The 24,517-nt window shown below is 45.1% G+C and overlaps 1 protein-coding gene across 2 annotated transcripts in view; it reads right to left on the reverse strand.

Moving 5' to 3' along the window:
• Positions 1-456: 456 nt before the first annotated feature.
• Positions 457-24,517, reverse strand: part of EEPD1 (endonuclease/exonuclease/phosphatase family domain containing 1) — a 117,127-nt gene continuing 93,066 nt past the window's right edge. For both annotated transcript variants that reach the window (XM_081284489.1, XM_081284490.1), the window contains exons 4-8: positions 20,814-20,924; positions 15,946-16,080; positions 13,420-13,558; positions 2,083-2,277; positions 457-1,166 (exon numbers count right to left, since the gene is read on the reverse strand). In XM_081284489.1, coding sequence (XP_081140615.1) covers positions 967-1,166; positions 2,083-2,277; positions 13,420-13,558; positions 15,946-16,080; positions 20,814-20,924 — 780 coding nt within the window. In that variant the 3' untranslated portion in view covers positions 457-966. The remainder of the gene's footprint in view (positions 1,167-2,082; positions 2,278-13,419; positions 13,559-15,945; positions 16,081-20,813; positions 20,925-24,517) is intronic.

Below are 24,517 nucleotides of genomic sequence, written 5' to 3' on the forward strand. Positions count from 1 at the left end.
TGGGATTACAGGTGTGCCCCCACTGCGCTGGGCTGTCATTTCTTTTTTAGAGTATTTTCAACCTGAGGTCTTCTGAATCTGTGGATATGAAACCCAATCGTATATTCACAGCAATCAATGAAGGGGAGGCTCTGAGCTAGGAATCTGATGGAGAATGAGTGGGTGGGAAGGAGGGAGGAAGAGAGGCCCTCGGGATAGAATTCTCCTCTCCTAGGGAAGGCCCAGAAGCCCAAGGGGTGCTCAAGACCTCTTAGTCTGGCAAAGGAGTCAGGTCTGAGAAGGAGCTTGGGGAAGGGAGGGGGATAAAAGGAAGGTTTTGCAGTGTGCCAAGGCCAGGTGACAGGGTGGGAGAGGCAGCCCTGCAGGTCTAGGGTGGAGAGTAAAGCGGGTAGGGTGGGCCGCAGCTCCAAGGAGAGGACCTGAGGGTGGCGACAAAACACGCAGCAGGGAAACCTGTCCCACGCTCTCACTGCAGCCAGGCAGGTTAATCTGTTTATTTTTTCAAAACAAAACTAAAAATCACCACTCAAAATATTTGAGAAGAATGCTCAATCACAGTTAAAAGCATTCTGCAATTTGCAGCCGGAACATCACATACTGGTGGGTCAGAGACCAGCGCTCTGGTATGGCTCAGCCAGGGCTTGGGCTTTTCAGTTCTGGGGCTGTTCTCACATGGTCACTCGACCAGCAGCGACAGCCCCACGCTGCTGAGCTCAGTGCATCCAGGGAGACATCTCAGACCTCTGTGGGCTGCTGCTGTGCCCGCCTGGTGCAGCAAGGGCCCAACATGCTCCCCCACCCACCAGGAGAGGTCCTCAAGTGTCCCCGAGGGAAGCAGCGGGCCACGGCCCATGTGCAGACTTCCTCAGATGAAGACAGAAAGGGCCTGCACGGTCACCAGGAAGGGCCAACTCCTGGCCTGTGCCCAGCTGGGTCAGGGGGGCGAAAAAATCAAGTTGGGGGTCATCATCGCTCATGCTTAATGTTGGCTTCACTCCGCTCCAAGGTGACCCCATTGCCATTCCGAGGACCTTCCTTCTTGCTCCAGTCTCTTTCTGTGTAAAACTCAGCAAGCACGGGGCAATGTTCAGAAGCCACTCCGCCCCAGGACCAGTTATCTGGAATCCAAGGGTTCGTGAGACCTTCTCTCACCACAGCCCAGTGACCTGAAGGGAGAGGGAAGAGACCAAGGAATCAGGCCGGCAGGTGCAAGGTCAGAACGGCCCATGTGTCAGAGGAGGGATCCCTGAGAGTCCACCTCCAAGAGGTGAGTGCCTGCCCCCCCCCCCACCGCTAGAAATTCCAGTCCCCAGGGTCTCTCAGTCCTGGTTGCATGTTAAGACTCATGGGGGACCGAGGCATTGCTACTTTTCTTATTTTTAAATTTCTTGGTGAAGCATAATAGGCATCTGGAGACTTGGTAAATGTCTAGGGAGGGTTCAGAACCACTGTTTTAGTCTTTCATCAAAAGATCCTACTATGAGGTTTAGGGTGCAGCTCAGGGGCAGAGAGCTTGCCTAGACCTTGGTTTAATCCCCAGCAAAACACACACACACACACACACACACACACACACCCTCTGTCCCTCCTTTTTGCTGACTAGTTGTCTCCTGACTCAGCAGGCTGCAGTTGGGGAGAATGGCTGCTTTTCCTGAGAAAAGAGATCACCTACCACACCCTGCTGCTTGTGAAGCACTGAGCACTTTTTTTCCTCCTGACGCTGCTCACCCCATAACAGCATGTTGGGGAGCCCCATCCACAACACAGTGTCTGAACATTTGACAAATGTTTGCTGAATGACTAAGTGTCCTTAAAGTTCAGGTAAGTTATCAGCTCATCTGGGAATCAGCCAAACTCTGCTAATTTACAGGGATGATCTATAATGAGGTTTGCCTGAGATCAGTCGGGCACCTTTTAATTGTGTGCCACACCCCTTCATGCTTAAAAGTGTCTCCAAATGAATGATACTTATATGGTCACTACCTAAATGGTGACCCCTCCTCTCCCCATAAATGTCCGCAGAGGAGGCAAGATAGCACTGCATTGTTCAACGTGAGGAAGCATGAGGAAGTCCTCCCCTACCTGTGAACACCTTCTTCAAGCTTTTACTGATCCAGATGTTGTCTAGAGACTTGGAGCCTTGAGGATTCTTGGTGCTGATGTTGGTGAAGGTGTGGGCAGGGATCAGGTGGTAGAATTTTTCCCTCCTCAGGATATCATAGTCACTGCTATCTGGTCCTTGGCCAAAATCCCCTAAAATAATGACATCTTTTTCTCCTATAAGTAGAAGGAAAAAAAAATTAGGAATTAAGGAGCAGGTAGGAAGCAAAACTCGACCTTGACCTCAGTCCCTTGAAATGGGATTGTGCTGACTCTCCAGGGTGAGGACTACAGCAGGTTTCTCATTCTCCCAATTTTTCCAAATGTTTTGTGCAATTGCTGCCCCAAAACTTTAGGAGGAGGTTAATTTGGAGAGGAGAGGTGACACAGAACCACCCCTAGTCGAATCCAATGGTGGAAAAAGGCCTTAGGGTTTTGCCCAGCAGACATTTACAGAGCACCTACTTGGGTCCTACTGTGCGGGAGATTCAGAGATGAATAAAACACACTCCTGCCCTTGAGGAGCTCACCATCTAATGGACAGACAGACAAGAGTGGAGTTTGAGTATAAAACCAGAAGCACAGAAAATATAGCACAAGGTAGGGGGGTCAGGGGAGGCTCCCTGGAGGTGGTAATGGCTCACTTGGGTCTTAGAGTATGTGCAGGAGTACTCAGGGCAGCAAGGTGAGCTGGAACCCGCACAAGGGCAGGGAGTTGGGGAACTACCTGGTTTCCTGTGTATGTGTTGGGGGCAGTACCTAGAATAGCTGGACGCTTCTACCATCTAGGGTGTCAAGAAGCCAGATGCTCAAGATGAGGCTGGAGAGGTAAGCAATGCTACTCCCTGATTGGCAGTTGTGCTCTATCTGCCTGAGGATTGATTAAATCAGATCACTGGACCAGGGGAAAGTTTGGGTCCCTCCTTGGCCTTCAATGAGCAGCTACAGCATCCATCACCCATGGTAATGGACATGATTTATAATTCTCCTGCTGCGGATAACTTCTAAGGCTATTTCCAAAGCTGTAAATAATGCTGAAATGAGAAACTCATTCAAATATCTGTATCCCTGCTTTCTGTCCTTAATCTAGGACAGAAAAACAACATGGCCACCAGTCCAGACACTGGATAGACAGTGCCAGCCTAGTTTCCAAAGGCTGCTCCGGTGTCAACCCTCCCAGCAAGGTAAGAAAGTTCCCCTCTCTGCATTCTTTATCAACATTGAGTATCCCCACTGAAGAAAATTAGCTTGGAAAATGGAAGCCTCTTTCTTTCTTTTTCTTTTTTTTTTTTTTTAGGTTTAATCTGCATTATTTTTTTTTCTTTCTTTTTTTTTTATTGGTTGTTCACAACATTACAAAGCTCTTGACAAATCATATTTCATACATTAGAATCAAGTGGGTTATGAACTCCCATTTTTACCCCAAATACAGATTGCAGAATCACATCGGTTACACATCACATTTTTACATACTGCCATATTAGTGACTGTTGTATTCTGCTACCTTTCCTATCCTCTACTATCCCCCCTCCCCTCCCCTCCCATCTTCTCTCTCTACCCCATCTACTGTAATTCATTTCCCTCCATGTTTGTTATCCCATTCCCCTCATAACCTCTTATATATAATTTTGTAAAACAATGAGGGTCTCCCTCCATTTCCATGTGATTTCCCTTTTTTTTTCCCTTTCCCTCCCACCTCATGTCTCTGTTTAATGTTAAACTTTTCTTCCTGCTCTTCCTCCCTGTTCTGTTCTTAGTTGCTCTCATTATATCAAAGAAGACATTTGGTATTTGTTTTTTAGGGATTGGCTAGCTTCACTAAGAATAATCTGCTCTAGTGCCATCCATTTCCCTGCAAATTCCGTGATTTTGTCATTTTTTAGTGCTGCGTAATACTCCATGGTGTATAAATGCCACATTTTTTTTATCCATTCATCTATTGAAGGGCATCTGGGTTGATTCCACAGTCTGGCAATTGTGAATTGTGCTGCTATGAACATCGATGTGGCAGTATCCCTGTAGTGTGCTCTTTTAAGGTCTTCAGGAAATAGTCCGAGAAGGGCAATAGCTGGGTCAAATGGTGGTTCCATTCCCAGCTTTCCCAGGAATCTCCAAACTGCTTTCCAAATTGGCCGCACCCGTTTGCAGTCCCACCAGCAATGGACAAGAGTACCCTTTTCCCCACATCCTCGCCAGCACTTGTTGTTGTTTGACTTCATAATGGCTGCCAATCTTACTGGAGTGAGATGGTATCTTAGGGTGGTTTTGATTTGCATTTCTCTGACTGCTAGAGATGGTGAGCATTTTTTCATGTACTTGTTGATTGATTGTATGTCCTCCTCTGTGAAGTGTTTGTTCATGTCCTTGGCCCATTTGTTGATTGGGTTGTTTGTTTTCTTATTGTCTAATTTTTTGAGTTCTTTGTATACTCTGGATATTAGGGCTCTATCTGAAGTGTGAGGAGTAAAAATTTGTTCCCATGATGTGGGCTCCCTATTTACCTCTCTTATTGTTTCTCTTGCTGAGAAAAAACTTTTCAGTTTAAGAAAGTCCCATTTGTTGATTCTTGTTATTAACTCTTGTGCTATGGGTGTCCTGTTAAGGAATTTTGAGCCCGTCCCCACAATCTGCAGATGGGAGCCAACTTTTTCTTCTATCAGACGGAGAGTCTCTAATTTGATATCTAGCTCCTTTATCCACTTTGAGTTGACTTTTGTGCATGGCGAGAGTAGGGGATTCAGTTTCATTTTGTTGCATATGGATTTCCAGTTTTCCCAACACCATTTGTTGAAGATGCTATCCTTTCTCCATTGCATGTTTTTAGCTCCTTTATCAAATATAAGATAGTTGTAGCTTTGTGGATTAGTCTCTGTGTCCTCTATTCTGTACCATTGGTCCACCCGCCTGTTCTGGTACCAGTACCATGCTGTTTTTATTACTATTGCTCTGTAATATAGTTTGAAATCTGGTATCGCTATACCACCTGATTCACACTTCCTGCTTAGAATTGTTTTTGCTATTCTGGGTCTTTTATTTTTCCATATGAATTTCATGATTGCTTTATCTATTTCTACAAGAAATGCCATTGGGATTTTGATTGGCATTGCATTGAACCTATAGAGAACTTTTGGTAATATCGCCATTTTGATGATGTTAGTTCTGCCTATCCATGAACAAGGTATATTTTTCCATCTTCTAAGATCCTCTTCTATTTCTTTCTTTAGGGTTCTGTAGTTTTCATAGTATAGGTCTTTCACCTCTTTTGTTAGGTTGATTCCCAAGTATTTTATTTTTTTTGAGGATATTGTGAATGGAGTGTTTTTCATCATTTCCATTTCAGAAGTTTTGTCGCTGATATACAGAAATGCCTTTGATTTATGTGTGTTGATTTTATATCCTGCCACTTTGCTGAATTCATTTATTAGTTCTAGTAGTTTTTTTGTAGACCCTTTTGGGTCTTCTAGGTATAGAATCATGTCATCTGCAAATAGTGATAATTTAAGTTCTTCTTTTCCTATTTTTATGCCTTTAATTTCTTTCGTCTGTCTAATTGCTCTGGCCAGTGTTTCGAGAACTATGTTGAACAGAAGTGGTGAGAGAGGGCATCCCTGTCTTGTTCCAGATTTTAGAGGGAATGCCTTCAATTTTTCTCCATTCAGAATGATGCTAGCCTGAGGCTTAGCATAGATAGCTTTTACAATGTCAAGGTAAGTTCCTGTTATCCCTAGTTTTTCTAATGTTTTGAACATAAAGGGATGCTGTACTTTGTCGAATGCTTTTTCTGCATCTATCAAGATGATCATATGGTTCTTATTTTTAAGTCTATTGATGTGGTGAATAACATTTATTGATTTCCGTATATTGAACCATCCTTGCATCCCAGGGATGAATCCTACTTGATCATGGTGCACAATTTTTTTGATGTGCCTTTGTATCCGTGGAAGCCTCTTTCTAGTCACTTTTCCCCTCCTTGAGGTTGCCCGTCTCTATGTAAATTATATGAAATTCAGCTGTGCAGGAGATTTACCTCTTCTTTGTGATTTATTTTTTAATTTTGGGGGGATATCAGGGATTGAACTCAGGAGCATTCAACCACTGAGCCACATCCCCAGCCCTATTTTATATTTTATTTAGAGACAGGGTCTCACTGAGTTGCTTAGCACCTCACTTTTGCTGAGGCTGGCTTTGAACCCTCAATCCTCCTGCCTCAGCCTCCCAAGCCACTGGGATTACATCATTTATTAATTTATTCAATCACCTGTATCAGTATGGACTCCTGAATATTTATTTATTTCATACAATGAGTTATAAACCACTAAAATGTTACTTTGTTGCTTCATTTTTTCTAGCTTCCAAATTTGGGAGCTCTTTCTGTTGGCTCCAGTTTCCTTTTGACACATACCCACCATAGGTTTGGTGTGGGCACTTTCATCTTTCCTGAGTGGCCAAGATGCACCAGGATCATCCTGTCCTAGAAGCCATTCTTCAGGAGCCCTTATCTGAGAATGGTGTTGGATACTGACATCTGGATGCTGGCTGGCTCATCATGTCTCTTCTTTGTATACGGTACTGGAGGCTTAATTATTGACCTACATGAACTCTTCATATATTATATCTCAGAGCTGTTTTCTTTCTCTGGTCTTCACTTGCCTTTTCATTTGGTCTATGACCAGCTGAAGCACATCAGCTAAGCACAGGTGTGTAATTTTTTATGCAGTACTATCTAACAAAATTTTCCTAGAGCTAGGCACAGTGGCGTACGCCTATAATCCCAGTGGCTCGGGAGGCTGAGATTGGAGAATCTCCAGTTCAAAGCCAGCCTCAGCAAAAGTGAGGCACTAAGCAACTCAGTGAGACCCTGACTCTAAATAAAATACAAAATAGGGCTGGGGATGTGGCTCGGTGGTTGAGTGCTCCGAGTTCAATCCCTGGTACCAAAAAAAGAAAAACATATATTCAGTGAATTTTTTATAACATCATCTCTAACGTTTTGTTCTTTACCCTGCTGAGAATTTACTTTTATTTTTCCCACAAACTACTGATGGCTCTGACAGTGTCATTTCTTGAAGAATTCTTTCTTTCTCAACTAAATTGTAAAACCAACCTGTCATTTAAACATCTTCAGCATCATGTATCTGTTTCTAAGCTTTATCCCCTCCTGTGGATCTATTCTTGAGCTGTACCGTAATACATTTTAATAACCCTTCATTAAAATTATTGGAATAATGATAGTTAATGTGATTTGAAAATTAAAATTTGATTTTTTTTAGTAAACCAATGTCAACTTCATTTAATGTTCTTGTTCTTAGCTGGCCAGAGAACTCTGTTCCTTGTTCCTATGCCTCCTACTATTCTATACATAAATGAACAGACAAGTTCATCTATTTTCACAAAAATCATAGCAATGTCATCTATCAGATCTCACCTAATTTTTCTGCTTATCAGTATATCCTAGAGATGGATCTGCTTCAAATCAGTAGTTTTCAAACATTTTTTTCCTTATTATTTTATTTATTTATTTAGGTGCTGGGGGTTGAATCCAGAGAGTTTTTATCACTGAGCCACATCCTCTGCACTTTTTATTTTTTGAGACAAGGTCTCACCAAGTTGCTTAGTGCCTCACTAGATTGCTAAAATTGGCCTTGAATTTGCTATTCTTCTGCCTCAGCCTCCCAAGCCACTGGGATTAGAGGCGTGCACCACCATACCTGGCTATCTATCTATCTATCTATCTATCTATCTATCTATCTATTTATCTATCTATTTTTGTGGTAGTGGGAATCAAAATCAGGACCTCACATGTGCCAGACAAAGACTCTTCCACTGAGCTATAACCTCTGTCCCATATGTGTTTGTGTATGTGTGTGTGTGTGTGTGTGTGTGTGTGTGATTTTTTTTAAACAGGAAATTCCTGTTCTCAAATGAAACCCTGTAGTAAGCCTGCAAAGTAAATGGGTACAAATGGAGCTGCTCTAATTGAAGTAGGAGGGAGACTCTCTAAAAAGCCCTTGGGACAATGTGGGTTCCAAAGAATATTAATGCCCGAGTTTCACCCCCAGAAATCAGGGGTCCTAGGGGCATGGAGATGCTGGTGTACTCTCTGGTGGCCTGGTCCTCAGCGTTTCCTACAGCTCTCGGGGGTTATGTGTGCAGCAGGCTTGGGAACCACTCCCAGGGCACAGCTGAAACCTGGTGCAGTAAACACACACAGATATGAAACAGATGGATTTCTTGAATTATGGAGTCTTCCCACCCGAGAACTACATGCTTATTGATTCAAGTCCTTTTAAGTGTTCTTCAGTAGTTTTATAGTTATTCTCATTTTATCACCATATCTCCAAGTGTTTGATGTTTTAAATTTTTATTATGAAAGTGATCTTTTATTTTATTATGAATGTGTGCTTTTGCTCTTTATATTTTTCAATGGGATTATTGATAACATATCAAAAAATTCATTTTTCTTCTCTCATTTTTTTTGAACTAGCCAGTTTTCATAATTCTTTTGCTGGGATTATTTATTTTCAGTTTAATAAACTTACTGTCATATTCTCTAAGAGGAGCAGTGGTTCTTTTGTCTCCATTCTCCTTAAGTCTTTGTTTCACTTTATTAATCCAAATTAACAAAGGAGGAAGAGTAACCACAGAGAGTTACTGAAAATGAATCAAAACCCTACAGAGCAGATTATCTGGAAACACTGGTTCCTGGCCCCAATTCTAGAGAAAACAGCTGAATGACTCTGAGATGGCATCTGAGCTTTGCAACCTCTCAGCTCCTCAGCTTCAGGCAAACTTTTAGTTGAAAAAATGGGGAGAATTGTTCACTTCCTGCTGGTTGCTACTGTGAGTGGTTAGAAAGTGGTTGGCATGGGGCCTCTCACATGCACTCAGGTCTCCTTACCTGAGTCTCCTGAACCAGATTAACAAGAGTGTTATATACAAATAATTAATTTCTGCTGGAGTTTAAGTAAAGACTACAAAGTAATATCAAGGCCAGAGGATAAAGATTTTCCTTTGAGAGTGAGACATTTCTCCCACAGTCTGATGTACTCCTACAGGAAGTGGAATAGTTCTGAAGTATTTACCAAGAAGCAAAGTGAATAGGACTTCTGAAAGAACAATGAACTGCAGCCAGGGATTCCCGTGGACTCTGCCTGACCCTTCTGGTCAAGAGTTCACTTCACTCTCTACCCCCTCTACTGTAAATCATTTCTTCCACTTGTATTATTTATTCTCTTACCCCTCCTTTCCTCTTATATGTAATTTTGTATAACCCTGAGAGAGAAAAGGGGAGGGGAGGGGAGGGGAGGGGAAGGGGGAGAGTAGAGAATAGGATAGACAGCAGAATACATCAGACACTAGAATGGCAATATGTAAATCAATGGAAGTGTAACTGATGTGATACAGCAATCTGTATACGGGGTAAAAATGGGAGTTCATAACCCACTTGAATCAAACTGTGAAATATGATGTATTAAGAACTATGTAATGTTTTGAACGACCAACAGTAAAAAAAAAAATAATAAAAATAAATAAAAATAAATAAAAATAAAAAATTCACTAGAAAAAAAAAAAGAGTTCACTTCAGGGAAGACACATGACCCAGGGAGTGGCATTTATGTAACAATTTGAAAGGCAGGATTTAAGGGAATCTCTAAGAGCTACCCTTAGTTCTTAAGTCAAATCATAAAAATATCTGAGACCTGCAGTAAATCTTTTTCTTCGGTATAAATATGCTTCAGTAATGTCTACAGGGCAAGAAATTCCAAGTGAAATGACAGAAGACACCACCAGAGGGTACTCGTGCACTGCAGATGACTCTCTCCTCTAGGGGACGCCAGGAACAAAGCGACAGGCATGTGCCTCCCCTGCAGCTCCACTGTGAGGCCCTAGATCACAGTAACCTGAACACTCAAAACAGAGTGAGCCCAGGCTGTCTAGTAAGTACCAACTTTCAACAGGAAAGCCATTTGAGAATAACTTGTTCTTAGCCAGCATTAATGACCAGTGTCTGAGTCCTTCTTGTGTGCTGGGCTCTGTGCTGACGTCTTCCTGCACAGCCTGCCATTTAACTGTCATAACCCCATGGGGTGGGTGCCATTATTACCCTGTCCTCTCTGCAGGTAGGAACCTCAGCATCTGAGAAGCTGAACAGTTTGCCAAAGATCACAGAGCCAGTCTTCTAATCCAGGGCTCTTCACAGAGTGAGGATGAGGAGCTACTAAAATGTGAGCTTGGAACAGTGCTTGCGGCACTAGCGAGAGAAGCACATGTTGATCAAATAAGTATTGATCACATGAGTATTGATCAGAATGGGCCCTAGGAATACCTCAAAATAAAGTGCAGCTTGATTCTGAAAGAGCAGAGAAATGCTGCATTTATTGATTATCAAAGAAAAATGACAGTTATGGAAGATGGAGGCAGAAGGTTCCTGCGGAATGAGGGAGATTTTCATTGGGATACCTAAAAAAACTGGTTAGAAAAACAATTCTAGCCAGACGTGGCGGTGCATGCCAGTTGTCACAATGATTCAGGAGACTGAGGCAGAAGGATCACAAGTTCAAGGCCAGGCTCAGCAACTTAGAGAGGCCCTAAGCAATTTAGCAAGAGCCTGTCTCAAAATAAAAATAGAAAGGGCTGGGGAAGTAGCTCAGTGGTAAAGCACTCCTGGTGTCAATCCCTGGCACCACCCAAAAAGACAGTACTGAAAGCAGGAAGAGGCTGGTGTCAAGGGTTAACGAACCAGTTGTAAGTGACTTTGGGAGTGAAAACAAAGGTTCTGTCTTTGGACGGGTTCATCTGGATTATTCTTGCAGCTAAATCTGTGTGGGTAATGCCAAGGAGGCAGTTCTTACAGGCTCGCAGAAGCCCAGATTGGCCTCCTTGACATCCATTAGCCTGGAGGGGGTGGTGGGGGCCTAGTGGTTTGTTTCTTTAGTTCCCAGAGGTAAGGGGAGAATGCGGGGGGGCGGGGCTGATTTCCTTTATAAATCTAGATCCCCTAGACTTATAAAGCGCCAGTGACCACCACTGGAATGGGTCTCCACTGAGGTAGACCCTACCAGATGCCAACCTTGACTCTGCACCCTGTTCTTCGCTTGCTGAGTTCACAGAGGGAGACCCTGTTCCCCAGCCCTGGTCCAGTCTGAAAGAAGAAGATCTCATCAGAGCACTGGCACACGATATGCTGGGGTCAACCAGGAGGCACATTCCAGATAAAGGCGGAAAGGCCTGGACTTGGCAAACGGAATCATTTCTGTTTGCTGTGGGAAATGCAGTCTTTATCTTCGTTGGAGCTGAACCTTTCTGTTCATTGATTCACCCCTGTTGTGCCCAGACAGGCTGTGGCACTTCCTGAAACCCTGGCTCTGAACAGTGTTACCCATTAACAATTAGCTGGATATTAGTTAACAAACAGGGGACACAGGGAGTACAAGTTACTGTCCCTAACTGGACAGGTCAAGGCCAAGCCAGGCTGTGGGTCAACAGTCCCTTGGCAGTTTGGAACAATAACCTACCTGTTTCCTGACAAAAACCCGATCCCTCCCTGGATATCTGAGAAAAAATGGTGACTGCTTAAGGCTATCAGAGAAATTAGGAACTGACATCTTTCCTTTTAGCTTCCATGTAAAGAATAGTCTAAGATGGAGAACAATGGAGATGTCCACAGATATAAAATGCTATCAAGTCATTCTCAGGGGAAAGACTAACTGTGGGTGAACAGTTTCCTACGCAGCAGCTACTTCCTGGATGGGGCATCTCAGCATAAACATCTCTTCTGCTTGTTTTTAGCCTGAGGACTCATCACCTAAGTAGAAGTGGACTTTGCTAATCGAATCTGACCTCCTAATCAGAGCAGGTCCTGGTTCGAAACGTAAGCTTGTGTAAGCGTGTTTGTAGTGGTGCTATTCACAACAGTCCCCAGGTGGAAGCAGTGCTCCCTACAGATGAGTGGATGCAGTCAAATTCATAGAGAGAAAGCAGCATGGTGGTCTCCAGGGGCTGAAGGAGGGAGGAAGAGACAGGGAGTTAGCATTTAATGGATAGAGTTTCAGCTGGGGAAGATAAAGAAGTTTTGGAGGTGGATGGTGTCGTGTCTCCACCACAGTGTAAGTGCACCTAATGCCACTGAACTGCACACTTAAAACTGATCAAAATGGCATTTTACAATCTGTGTATTTTTTCACAATAGAAAAAATACTTTTAAAATGTAAGCTCAACGTTTGAAATATTTTGATAGCTGAATTTTTATTGAATCCTTCGTTTAAGAAATAGGGCAATTTGGGGCTGGGGCTCATGGGTAGACTGCTTGCCTAGCACGTCCAAAGTGCTGGGTTTGATCCTCAGCACCACATAAAAATAAATAATAAAATAAAGGTATGTGTCCAACTACAACTAAAAAAATAATTTTTTAAAAAAAGGAAACAGGGCGATTTATCAGGCAGAAGTCTTAGAAAGCTAGAAAATATTGTTCAAGACTCAAAAACAGAGACTTCCAAGTCTCCAGCTGCACATCTTCTGTGAGAGAAGGCTGCTGTTCTGAAAAATCAAGCCACATTGAACGTATTGCCATCTTTACAGCCATGTGGACTTTCCCTTCGGGTCAACCCAATGCAGAAAACCCGTGTCAGCAGGTAGCGGCTGGAGATGAAGGGTGTCCTTTCTCCTGAGACCCTGCTCTTTTCAGCCTTCTTTAAACCTTGTGGCGTTTTAGAGTCAATTTGTGTATCCTGAAACCCTCCTCTGTTCTTGTACTTCCCTTCTGCATACTCCTGGGAGGCGAGGACTATCCCTTCCCTCACCAGATGGAGTTCGAAGCAGTTCGGTGGTGTGTCTAAACTCCCATGGTGACTTAAAGGATCTGAGATCACGATCTGCATCTCATCAGGGAAAAAACTCAATCTGCCACTCACAGGGGTGTGCCATTTCCCCTCGTTACCTCCTGTCACTCTTCCACAAGAGTGAGTACAGATCTGCACTTACACCCCAGAGTGGGTGTCTGAGGCAGCTGGACCTAGGATGAGTCACCATAGGGATGGATGGTATTATATTTTTATTTGTTTCCCCTAATTCTTTCCATCCAAGAAAGGCTGAAAAGCCAAAAAAGCCAATGCCTTGGTCCTACACCCTAGATCCACAGAGACAAAGATGGGACCACACACTGGGTCAGTGGGACTCCATGAGACACAGGGGTGTGTTCATCCCCTGTGCCCGTGATGCTCTTTTGAGAGAGAGAGAGAGAGAGAGAGAGAGAGAGCTTGGCAGAGGCTCCTGCTGCCTGTCCTGCAGAAGTGGATCCCGGTCACTGAGACCATTTCTTACCTTTCAGGGTTTCCTGCAGGGTCTGTGCAAAGCTGGCCAACCGGTGGCCATCACTGTGGTTCTTGCTTGGATTCTTTCCCCCGGGGAGGGCCAGCGCCGCCAGGTGAAGGTTAACGAGGGTCAAGTCATTACTTCCCACCTGGGCATCAGTGAACAAGGTAACAGGGAAAGGCTTAGACGCCCACGTCTGCTGCATCAGTTACAACAGCTCCACACACATGGCTGGCCACGCAGGCCAGCTCATACCCCCCCGGGAGACTGTGCAAAGCACAAGACCTACAGGAACAAGACCAATTTTGCTTTACCAGTCCACCCTCCAACATCCCCTCCAATATCCCACCCTTACTCCTCCCTAGAGTCTGAAAAATTGGATCTATTTGGAAGTGTCATGTTTTATTTTCTCCTCCTAAGTCACCATAGAAGAGGAGGTACCTTCAGCCAGTGGTTGTGAACAAACATGGAGGCTCCCCTGCCAGGATCCACTGTGAGTTCTGTTTCTTCCCCAACTCCACACATAACCCATTCAATCCCCTTTGAATGCTTGTCCCTCTGGGGCCCACTCTGTCCTGATGTTCACTTTCACCCGGTTTTACACATGTGAACCCCCAAAGCTCACAGAGGCTGAGGGGCAGAGGATGTGCACCCCAGTCCTGCACCCCGCTGTGTAGCTTCTGCAATTGGCAGGCATGTACATATAAGGCCAGTTTATCTTCTGGGCCATCACAGTATTGCTCAGCTCCTCAGAGTTGGGCAATCCTGCCCTTCCATTTGTCATGGCAACAAACATTAAACACTAACAAGAAAGGAAGGGGTTGGGGGAGTCCCCATGGAATGGAGTATGACAGTCTTGCTTTGCAGATATGATCCCGGTTTGTAACCACCACCCATCTGGGCTGACAGCTTTGCAGCTGTGGCCCTGACTGACAGAGAAACCACCCTGAGGCCAGGGCTGGGACGTACTGCCTGAAGGGATAAGTTCCTCTCTGTAACAGACCACAAGCCTGTCCTAGAATATGACCTAAAGTCACATTCAAGAGGTCAAGTGCCTGGCAAGGGTACCACTTTAGAGGATTTAGGCCCACTGATCACGACACCATGGCATTTTCTTATTGGCCTATTAATAACCGCTTGCCTTTTAATGACACTAGCTGGTTCTGACTGCTGCCCTGCTTGGCCAAAGCCAGAACAGCCACTCAAAGTAAAAAGAGTGGCCCCATGTGGTATTAGGAGGTTGTAAAGACCGAATCTGGCTGACTCACACATCAGCACCTCAGGTGTGTCTGTGCAGACAGAAAGCCATCAATACCACAGGCAGGGGAGTGAGAGGTGCCGATGGGGACCACAGCAGATACTCTGGTGTGTGAGCACTGCCCCGCTTCTGCAGGTACAAACGTGAGAGGGCATGGGTGGCCTTGTAACCCCCAACACAGGGGGCTCTGGCCAGAGATAAACTATGCTGGGGTTAGGGGTGGCTCCGAGGCTTCAGAACTGCTGTGGAGCACACAGAATGAAGGGAGTCTCCAGGCCCAGCAAGGGATGGGCTTGCTGGGCTCTATAGTGACGAATCACTCTGCCCGTCCTGGGGTTTCACAGTTAAGTACCATGAAGATAAGTTCCAATCACTGCCCATGTGGGTACCTGTCTGAGCTCCTGGCTTCTCTTCCCTCTTGCCGCCCAGTTTCTAGGCATTTTGCTGTCTATTAATATTTCCCAAGGGCATCCAGGTGGATTCAGGATGACACTCAGACCAATCTGTGTAGCTGCTCCCTGACTCTGTGAGACAGAGGCTCCCTTGAGGGCTGGGCACATCTGGAGATGCCATCCACAGGGCTACTCTGGTGCTTCCACCCAGAGCTCCTATGGATCTCCTCCAGACAACTCTCCTTGGTAATAAGGATATGAGGCCTGAGAAGCAGCTGAGGGCATCTCTGTAACCCCCAAACCAGCCACTGCCAAATGCAGGGCTTTAGTAGCCTGTGCCAGGCAGCAGAAGAACTGCTCAAGGTGCTTTTGAAAAATAGACAGTCCCAGGCCCTATTCTAGAAATTCTGACTGGGATAAGGTCTCAAAAATCTGTGATTTTTGAGAAAATGTTCCTAGGTGCTTCTGATGTGTTGGGTTTGGGAACTGGCTATATGATCACCTTCCTCCTCCTTTTTTTTTTTCTTTTTTATATTTGAGATGGGGGTCTCCCTAGGTTGGCCTTGAACTTCCAGGCTCATGAGATCCTCAGCCTCAGCCTTCTGAGTAGTTGGGACTGCAGGTGTGCGTGGCAGGGCTTCTCTTCCTCCTTGCCCAGGTGTCAGAGTTATCAGGGCTGAGAGTCCCTCCAGATCCCTTTCATGTATGCACTGGGCAAGGTCACCTGCCAAGGAAGCCCTAGGAGCAGGTATTGACCCAACTCTGAGAGAACCAAATCAAGGCAATGAGCTGAACACAAGGCTCCTCTTGCTTGGTTTTATAAAAGAAACTTTTTGTTTTCCTTTTTACAAGGAGCTGGCTGTGCAGATGACATGAAGAGGGTACCTTGAACCTCGCGAGGTATGGGCTAGGGCCCGTGGGCTTCCCATGTCCATTGCTGGGCGAGCTCTCCTGTGACGCAGCGTCTCTCAGCTCCACACCGGCTGTGGCATCCCACAGGAATCCTGAGAACCCGGGCCCCTGCAGCAAAGAAGGACACAGTCTTGGTGCCCAGTTCTAAGTCCATAAGGTGCAGCCCAGCACAAGGTAAAGAGCCCAGCACAGGGGAAAGATGTCCCAGGGACCAGATAGACTGAGAGAACAACAGGGTCCTGCTCCAGGAGATCACTCACACACACAGGAATTGTTTCTGTAACAAAAAGCATACCACCAAAGCCACAGCTCACTCTTCAAAATAATTTCATACACTGCCAATTTCAGAGTTTTGCATACAGGCAGTGTGGCCTCTGTTCTTCCCTTCTGGAGGGAGGTAGGGGAAATCCTGACCAGGCAGAGAGATCTTTTACATCATTATATGCTTTGAGGCAGTAACTCATACCCTCATTTGCCAGATGAGGATATTGCTGCTCAGATGGGTTAAGTAACTTCTCTTAATCCCACAGCCCTAAATGGCAATGCTGAGAATCAAAAATAAGACTGTAAGGGATGTGTTTGGCTTATTGATTAGTTGCTGCTTACCACAAATGGGGACTGGCACCTAGTAAGTGCTTGGATATTTGCTGGGTCAACGGAGGTCAGAGCTAACAGTTGCGATGGTTTGGAACTGGTCCAGGCCCCTCTGCAGAGGAACAGGGAAGCATACAGAGGTCTGAAGCCTAGGACAGAGGTGCTGAGGCTGGTGGGTGAGGCAGACAGATTTTGGGGTGTTGTGGGCAGAGTCTGGGGCTAACCCCCTGCTGCCTCTGGAAGTTGGAAAGGCTGCTCTGAATCTGCCTGTGTCTGCCACTGCCCCTCGGGTATTGCTGTAAAGAAGAAAGGCCTGACTCCATATAGCACAGCCCACCCCAGCCTCTGCAGGCTCTGTTGGTCATCAGGACACTTCTTCAGTGCCCGTGGCCCGGGGGCCATCAGTGTCATTGGACAGGCCGGCTATGCTTGTCACTACTCCTTTAAATTGTAAAAGGAGAGGAAGTGATCCTGCACGGTCATCTTCCTGGGCAGCCACTGAGAGTCCCCAACTTTAGCTCAGGTCCACACCTCACTGGAATGTGCATGCTTCAGGAGGTGGGAGGGAGGAGGGGGCCCAGCAGGGGAACTTCCAGATTGTCAGGATCTCCTTGCCTACCCTCTGGAGAGAAGAGTAGTTTGAGAATTTGAAGATCTGGGCCTCAGTCCCACTGCATCCCAGGTGAGCCACTCTGCTGGTCTAAGCCTCCGTTTCTTCAGGTGTAGAGCGGGGTCAATACGATCACCCTGTTGGCTTTGCGGATAAGCCTGTCTCCCCATAAACTATTCTTCCAGCTGTGCAGCCAAAGGAAACCCCCTGCCTGAAAACTTCCAGGGATCCCTGGTGCCCTTATGGGGGACTCTGCACCTTCCTGTTCAATACTACCTCTCACACCTACTCAATGTGATCCCAGCAGCCTGGGGCCTTTCCTACCCCCACGTTTCTATACACACTACTCTCTCTACCAGTGGCTTTTGACCCTTCCTGGGTGCCTTTCCCAACCCCCTGAGAACAGCCATGGAGGAGCACAGATTTTCCCACAAAGGTAGCTCACCGGGCTCAAGTCTGACTACCACCTGACTACCTGGTGATAGACTGGCTTGGGGGCAAATTGTTTCTTCTGAGGTCTCCACTTTCTCATGTGTAAACTTCCCCTCCAGCTATGAGGCAAGGACTGGAGAGAACTGAGCAGAAGACACCTGGACATATTTTGGACTTTGGAGATCTGGCAGCTGCTGCTACGACTTTCTCACACTTGTCTAGAGACTGTTCATTCATGACCTGCAGGTATATTTTGTTGGACTCATTTAGTCACACATTTTAAAACATCCTTTTGGATTATTTGTTCATACTTAAAATTCAATAAATTTCACATGAAAATGAATCTGGGGGACTAGACCATTCTGGCCAACAATACTCCATGACTGGCTAGACCTGATACTGCAGCTGCAGCTGCAGCTCACAACAGGCACCGCTCTTAGTCTACTATTGGGCATTCACATCCCTGGGACCTGGCCTGTGCTCTGCTACTGAGGCATTCTAAAGTTCCAGTGTACGCTATCTTTTAAGAACCGGGTCTCATGCTGTGGGCTAAGAAAGAGGCTATTGCTCCCATTGTACAGTTGAAGGAATCGAGACAGAGAGAGCTAAGTGGCTGGAACTCAGTTCTTTCTGCAACTGCATTCTGTTGCTCAAAGGCCTTGACTCTCCCACTTGGAGCAGGATGCCTGTCTTGTCCTTCCAACAGACTGTGAGCTTCCTGAAGGAAGGGCTGGGATCATTATTAGGTTCTGTAAAGAGTAAACATGGACAGAGCTGGGTCTCTGGGTCTGTTTTTCTCACCAATGTACATATGGCACAGAACACAGGGCCTGGCACAGAGTAACTCACCTTTCACGAGCGAGCTGTTAAGTGAATGAAGAAAGTGTGTGGAATGGACTCAAAGAGCCTCATGGACCCCCAAACACCCACATACATGTAAAGTGCTATTTTGAAAGGAAACAGATGGAGTTCTTATCACTTCTGTGTGAACGGAGGGGAGAACCCTGGGCTAAGGCCATTGGGACTAGATGCATACCACTCCAGCTGCATGTCGGCCTGCTGGGAAGAGCGCTGACTCATGGTCAGCTGCTGTTTCCACCCCATGTTGAGCCCAGAGAAATGAAACTTTGATGCATTTTTTTTTAGTGGTAGCTGTAAAGAATAGGGGCCTATTTTCAATAGCAATAAATAGAAGCTTATGACCAATAAAAATAAATGGCTAGACACTTTCAATCCAGAATACCTTTAGGATTTAAGAGCCCAAGTTGTAAATATCAATCACACAAGTGCAATTCACATGTGTTTGTAAGCACACTAGGTATACCAGTGACAAAAAGAAACATCTACATTTATGGGAGAATTATTAAATCATATGTTTCTCAAATCATGAGTAATTATCAGGAATATTTTTGAAAATCTAATACCCCACTGATGCTAATCATTTCAAGGTGAATAAATGTGGGCTTGAATATAATATGTAAGAACAAAAATGTCTATAGACAGAGATTTATCCATAATTATATGAATGTTACTGATAAAAAGTAAAAAAATCTACAAAAGATTTCAATAAAGCATTTCTATATAATTCCCACTACTGAAAGCAAATACTTCATGTATGAACTAAGGTGAATCTCAAGTTTTCAGTCAATGAATAATGGGCTCTCCACAGACGTGGCAGAGGAATGGTGGCAAGGGATTATAAGGGCAATGGACAGAAACACTCATTTGCTGCCTTGGTCCGGGACAGGGTTTTTCCTCCCTAAATTCTAACCTCCCATTTCCATCTGGGAAGGAGACCATTCCTGATCTGAACATAAATTGAGAACCAGGGCATGAGAAATGAATGGCAAAGTGAACAGACACTACTCAGAAGAAGATATACAATTTATCAACAAATATATGAAAAAATGTTCAACATCTCTAGTAATTAGAGAAATGCAAATCAAAACTACTCTAAGATTTCATCTCACGCCAGTCAGAATGGCAAGGATACTACCAACAATAAGTGTGGGAGGGCTGGGGATGTGGCTCAAGTGGTAGCGCGCTAGCCTGGCATACGTGCGCGGCCCGGGTTCGATCCTCAGCACCACATACAAACAAAGATGTTGTGTCCACCGAAAACTAAAAAATAAACATTAAAAAATTTCTCTCTCTCTCTCTAAAAAAAAAAAAAAATAAAAAAAAAATAAGTGTGGGTGAGGGTATGGGGGAAAAAAGTAAATTGAGACATTGCTGGTGGGACTACAAATTGGCCCAACCACTCTGGAAAACAGTATAGAGATTCCTTAGAAAACCTGAAATGAAACAAACCATTTGACCCAGTTATACCACTTCTTGGTTCATACCCAAAGGACTTAAAATTAGTAGTAAAATCAGTATACTACAGTGACGTAGCCACATCCATGTTTATAGCAGCTCAATTCACAATAGCTAAACTGTGGAAGCAACCTAGATGCCCTTCAATGGATGAATGGATAAAGAAACTATGGCATATACACACACAATGGAATATTACTCAGCATTAAAAGAGAATAAAACATTGACATTAGCAGGCAAATGGATGGAGAATATCATGCTAAGCAAAGTAAGTCAATTCCAAAAAAACAAAGCCAAATGTTTTCTCTGATAAGTAGATGTTGATCCATATGGGGGAGGGAGCATAGGAAGTATGGCGGAACTTTGAATTGAACAGAGGTGATTGAGGGGAGGGGAGAGGGTATGTGGGTAAGAAAGATGGTGGAATAACATGGGCACATGTATGATTGCATGAATGATGTGACTCTATATCGTGTACAATCGGAGAAATGAAAAGTTGTGTTCCATTTGTGTACAATGAATTGAAATGCATTCTGCTGTCATGTATAACTAATTAGAATAAAAATATTCTATCCTTAAAAAAAAAAGATGGGGCTGAGGTTGTGGCTCAGTGGTACTTGCTTAGCATGTGTGAGGTACTGGGTTCAATTCTCAGCACCACATATAAATAATTCTCAGCACCACATATAAATAAATAAAGGTCCATTAACAACTAATAAAATATTTTTAAAGAAGAAAGAAATGGCAAAGACTGAAAAACTGGGTAGAAATTGCATCAAAGGAAAAGGAAAATCTTCCTACTGGCAAAGGAAATCTTCAAACATCTTTGGGGAAAAAAGTAGGTTTCAATAAAGTGAAAACAAAGGCCAGGTTTTACAGGTGAGGGTACCTTCTGGAGTGGACTTGAGGGCTTCTCAGCAACAACAGACTTCCAGCAGCCCCGAGGCCCCTTCCACTTGCGGATGTTGGGCAGGATGGGCTGGTTTAGCTCCACACAGAACTGCAAAGACAGAGCAGAAATTAGTGAGTGCTCACAGCGGCAGCCTCGGGGGCAGGATGCTGTGATTCTGAATAACCACAAATCATTCAGAGACTTGTTAAATTTCATCTCTGTATTCTCAAAGACCAGGGTTCACGGTGTTACCTATCAACGGAAAAATAAATAAATAAAAAGTTAACAAAACAAAACCCAGAGCTCACAAAGATGCAGACAACTAAATAAGCATCACATATTAAAAAGCAAACCGTCCACCTGTGAAACTCCAAATTATCACCTGGAGACTCTGTTCACAGAAATTGATTCTCGCTGTAACCTTAATTCTTGCCTAAACAGTTCAGAAAGAGCTGTGAGAATCCTTTTTATGCTTGCAAACCCAGTGGTCACCAGGAAGGTCTAGATCAGGGTAAAATCCAAAAGGGAAAAAAGATAACTACATGGTGTCTTTTCTCCCCAGAATTAGCTTAGAGAGGGCAACAAATGACCCTCTGCTTAATCATGAACCACCATATTGTTCACCTTGGTTTTCTGTTCTTTTTTTTCCCCTGGCACTGGAGATTGAACCCAAGGGTGCTCTATCACTGAGCTATATTCCCCGGCCCATTTTGTTTTTTATTTTGAGACGAATCTAAGTTGTCAAGCTTGCGATCCTCCTGTCTCAGCCTCCCCTGTCACCCCCGTGCCTGTGCCACCACGTGGGGTCCTGGCCTTGGTTTTCTTCTGTCATGCATGGATGATGCCCCATGAATATGAATGGAAAGACTTTTTGGCTATGCAGGTTCTACAAGGTGGCGTGCGAACCATAAAGTGACTTTATCACTGAGGCAAAGTAAAATTTTTATTTTTTTACAAAGTGGGATGAGGAAAACTACCGACTTCACAGCAGCTAGACCAGCTCCTCTGATACATTCTCTTGAGGCTGGTTCATTTGAGGGGGCCCTGGAATCTGTCAGATTTGGGCCCAGTTTTTGAGATATTGCCCCTCCCTGGTGGCAGACACTTTCTTGTCCCTTGATACCTCTGAACACTCCATTCACATCCTTCTCTGCATGCCCTACAAGTGATGGTATCTCCTACCTTCCTTCTGAGCTCTTGCTCCAATGAGCTGCTCTTCATCAAGCTCATTTATCCTGACCCTGAATCAGTTTACACCTCTATCTGAAAGACCCCAAATCTTCAGCTGTGGTTCAGCTTTCCCTAAATTTTGAACTGTACTTCCATCGTCCCCTTTAACATTTCCATCTGAAGGTCTCCTCAGAACTTCTAAACAGCATGTCCCAAAGGGACACCTCCGTCCCCTCCCCAACTTTTGCCCCTCTCTATTCATGGCACTCCCACGCTCCCTGCTGCTCTGATTCGTCCCTCTCCTCCCTTGTGTCCTATCCCTCACAGAGTGTGGGATTCTACTTGCATCTGACTGTGGTGCTCCCCCTCGGTCTACAATCCCCTTTCTGAGCCCATCTCCTCTCCCCTGAACTCTGGTGTGATTTCTAAGGAGCCTTCCTGCCTCTCTGCCATCTAATCTATTTCCTTCTATCCACCAGATAGGAAGGGGCCACACTGTAGTGTGGTCCTGGGACTGGTAGCATCAGCATCACCCCGGGAACTTGCTGTAAGCTCTCTGGCCTCATCCTAGATATTTTGGACTAGAAATTCCAGGGTGGGGGCCTAGCAGTCCCTGTGGTAACGAGCCCTCTAGGTGATCTTTATATAAGCTGAGGTTTGAGAATCACTGTGGCTCTCCAGGGCCCTCGTATGTATCCATCCTAGATTTTGGCAGTGCTAGTGATAGCCATTGGCTAGCAGCCTCCTGGCAGTCCCCTCTGGGCCTCAGCTGCAGAGACCTGCTCTCACACTCTGTCGGGTGCCGGGGGCTGGATGAGGCCAAGGTCTAAAGGTCTGGTCTTTGTGCCTACATTTTCTACTCTGTAAGAAGGACTATGAGGCATAAGCAAGGACTTGGCCAGTCACTGCCCCAGTAATAAGCGCCATGAAGAAAATGAAAATGGGCAAGGGGAGGGAGCATGCTGGGAGGTCTGCTTTAGACAGAGCTGCTTTCCTTGTGAGTCATTTAGTAACTGCCTTCTCCAACAGTAGACTCCATCAGGGCGGGGACTGTGCCTGGTCACCTTTTATATACCACACCTGGTACAGGCATGACACTCATTGCTGGTGAATTAGAAAACTTGATGGGAGACTAGTCTTCACATCTGTGCATGAAAAATAAAAGGTCTCTTAACCGCTACCTCAATTTTAATCTCTTTGCAGGCTTTAAGCTCTACGCTTACTGAGTATCTGGGGAATGTCCTCTTTGGAATTTGGTCATCTATGTCTTTTATCACAAGTTTCACTCTCAAGAATGTCTGGTGCAGAGTGGCTGTGGACAGCGTCATTCCTGACTGGGGTTCAGGGGGGCACCCTGGATGAATCTCCTTGGCTGGATGCTCCTGGCTGGAAGCCATTCTCTGTTGGGGAATGAAACACTGGAAAACACAGCCAGAATTAGGTACTATAACTTTAGGAATCCAGTGAGGAAATGTACTTTACAAAGGATTTGATTTCCGTGCTTGCTGGGTGAACAGCAGAAATAACTCCAAGAATCATTAAGAAGGGCAGCAGCATTCCATTGCCACCTGGTGCTCTACCATTCTCTTCACAAGAGGTCCTGAGCCTGACTGCTCATCTGAATCTGAGGACACACGGGGAGGCTCTATTTTTAAAAAGCCCCACCATCAGGGGGAAGGGGAGAGGGGTGGGCAAAGGAAGGTACTGGGAAGTAGAACTGATAGAATTGTTGCATGCATAGATAAGTATGCCACAACAAAACCCACTGTTCTTTATAATATGCACCAGAAAAAAAAAAGTCCCACCAGGATGATTAGCCAACCAGGTAGGTTAGAGAGCCCCTGCCTCTGGGAACACTGTTGTATGGGACACACTGTTTATAGACAGCCAGCAGTGCCAACAGAATGGTTCTTCTTGCTGAGAAATCTAATCTCTCCTAACCCCCCGGGAGGACATTCAAATACCTGATCATAGGCCAAACTTACTCCCCTTCCTGGCAACACCACTTTGATGGGAAAGAGGTGGCCCAGGCCAACTCTCACTGCTCTCAAAGATGAGGTTGGGCTAGCCAATGTGAGATCACTGTGTCATGGTGGCACTTGTTAAAAATGTAAATTCTTTAAGTAGGCCCCATCCCAGATCTACTTAAAGACTGGGGTGGGACTCAGCTATCGGCATGTAACAGTCTTGCTAAATGATTCTGAAGTTAAAAAGTTGATATAATGTGTTACGGTTTGGATGTGAGGTGTCCCCCAAAAGCTCACATGTAAGATGATGCAGGAAGGTTCAGAGGAGAAATGATTGGGTTGTGAGAGTCTTAACCGAATCTGTGATTTAATCCCCTGGTAGGGATTAATTGAGGGGTAACTGAAGTGGTGGGGTGCGGCTAGAGGAGGTGGGAATTGGGACATGGTGTTGGAGTATATATTCGTATCTGGCCAGTGGAGTCTGTCTCTGCTTCCTGACCACCAATGAAGCTGCTTCCCTCCACCACACCCTTCTTGTGATGTTTGGCCTCACCTTTATCTCCA

Source organism: Spermophilus citellus (genome assembly GCF_964194105.1).
Source record: "Spermophilus citellus genome assembly, chromosome: 3".
Taxonomy (NCBI): Eukaryota; Metazoa; Chordata; class Mammalia; order Rodentia; family Sciuridae; genus Spermophilus; species Spermophilus citellus.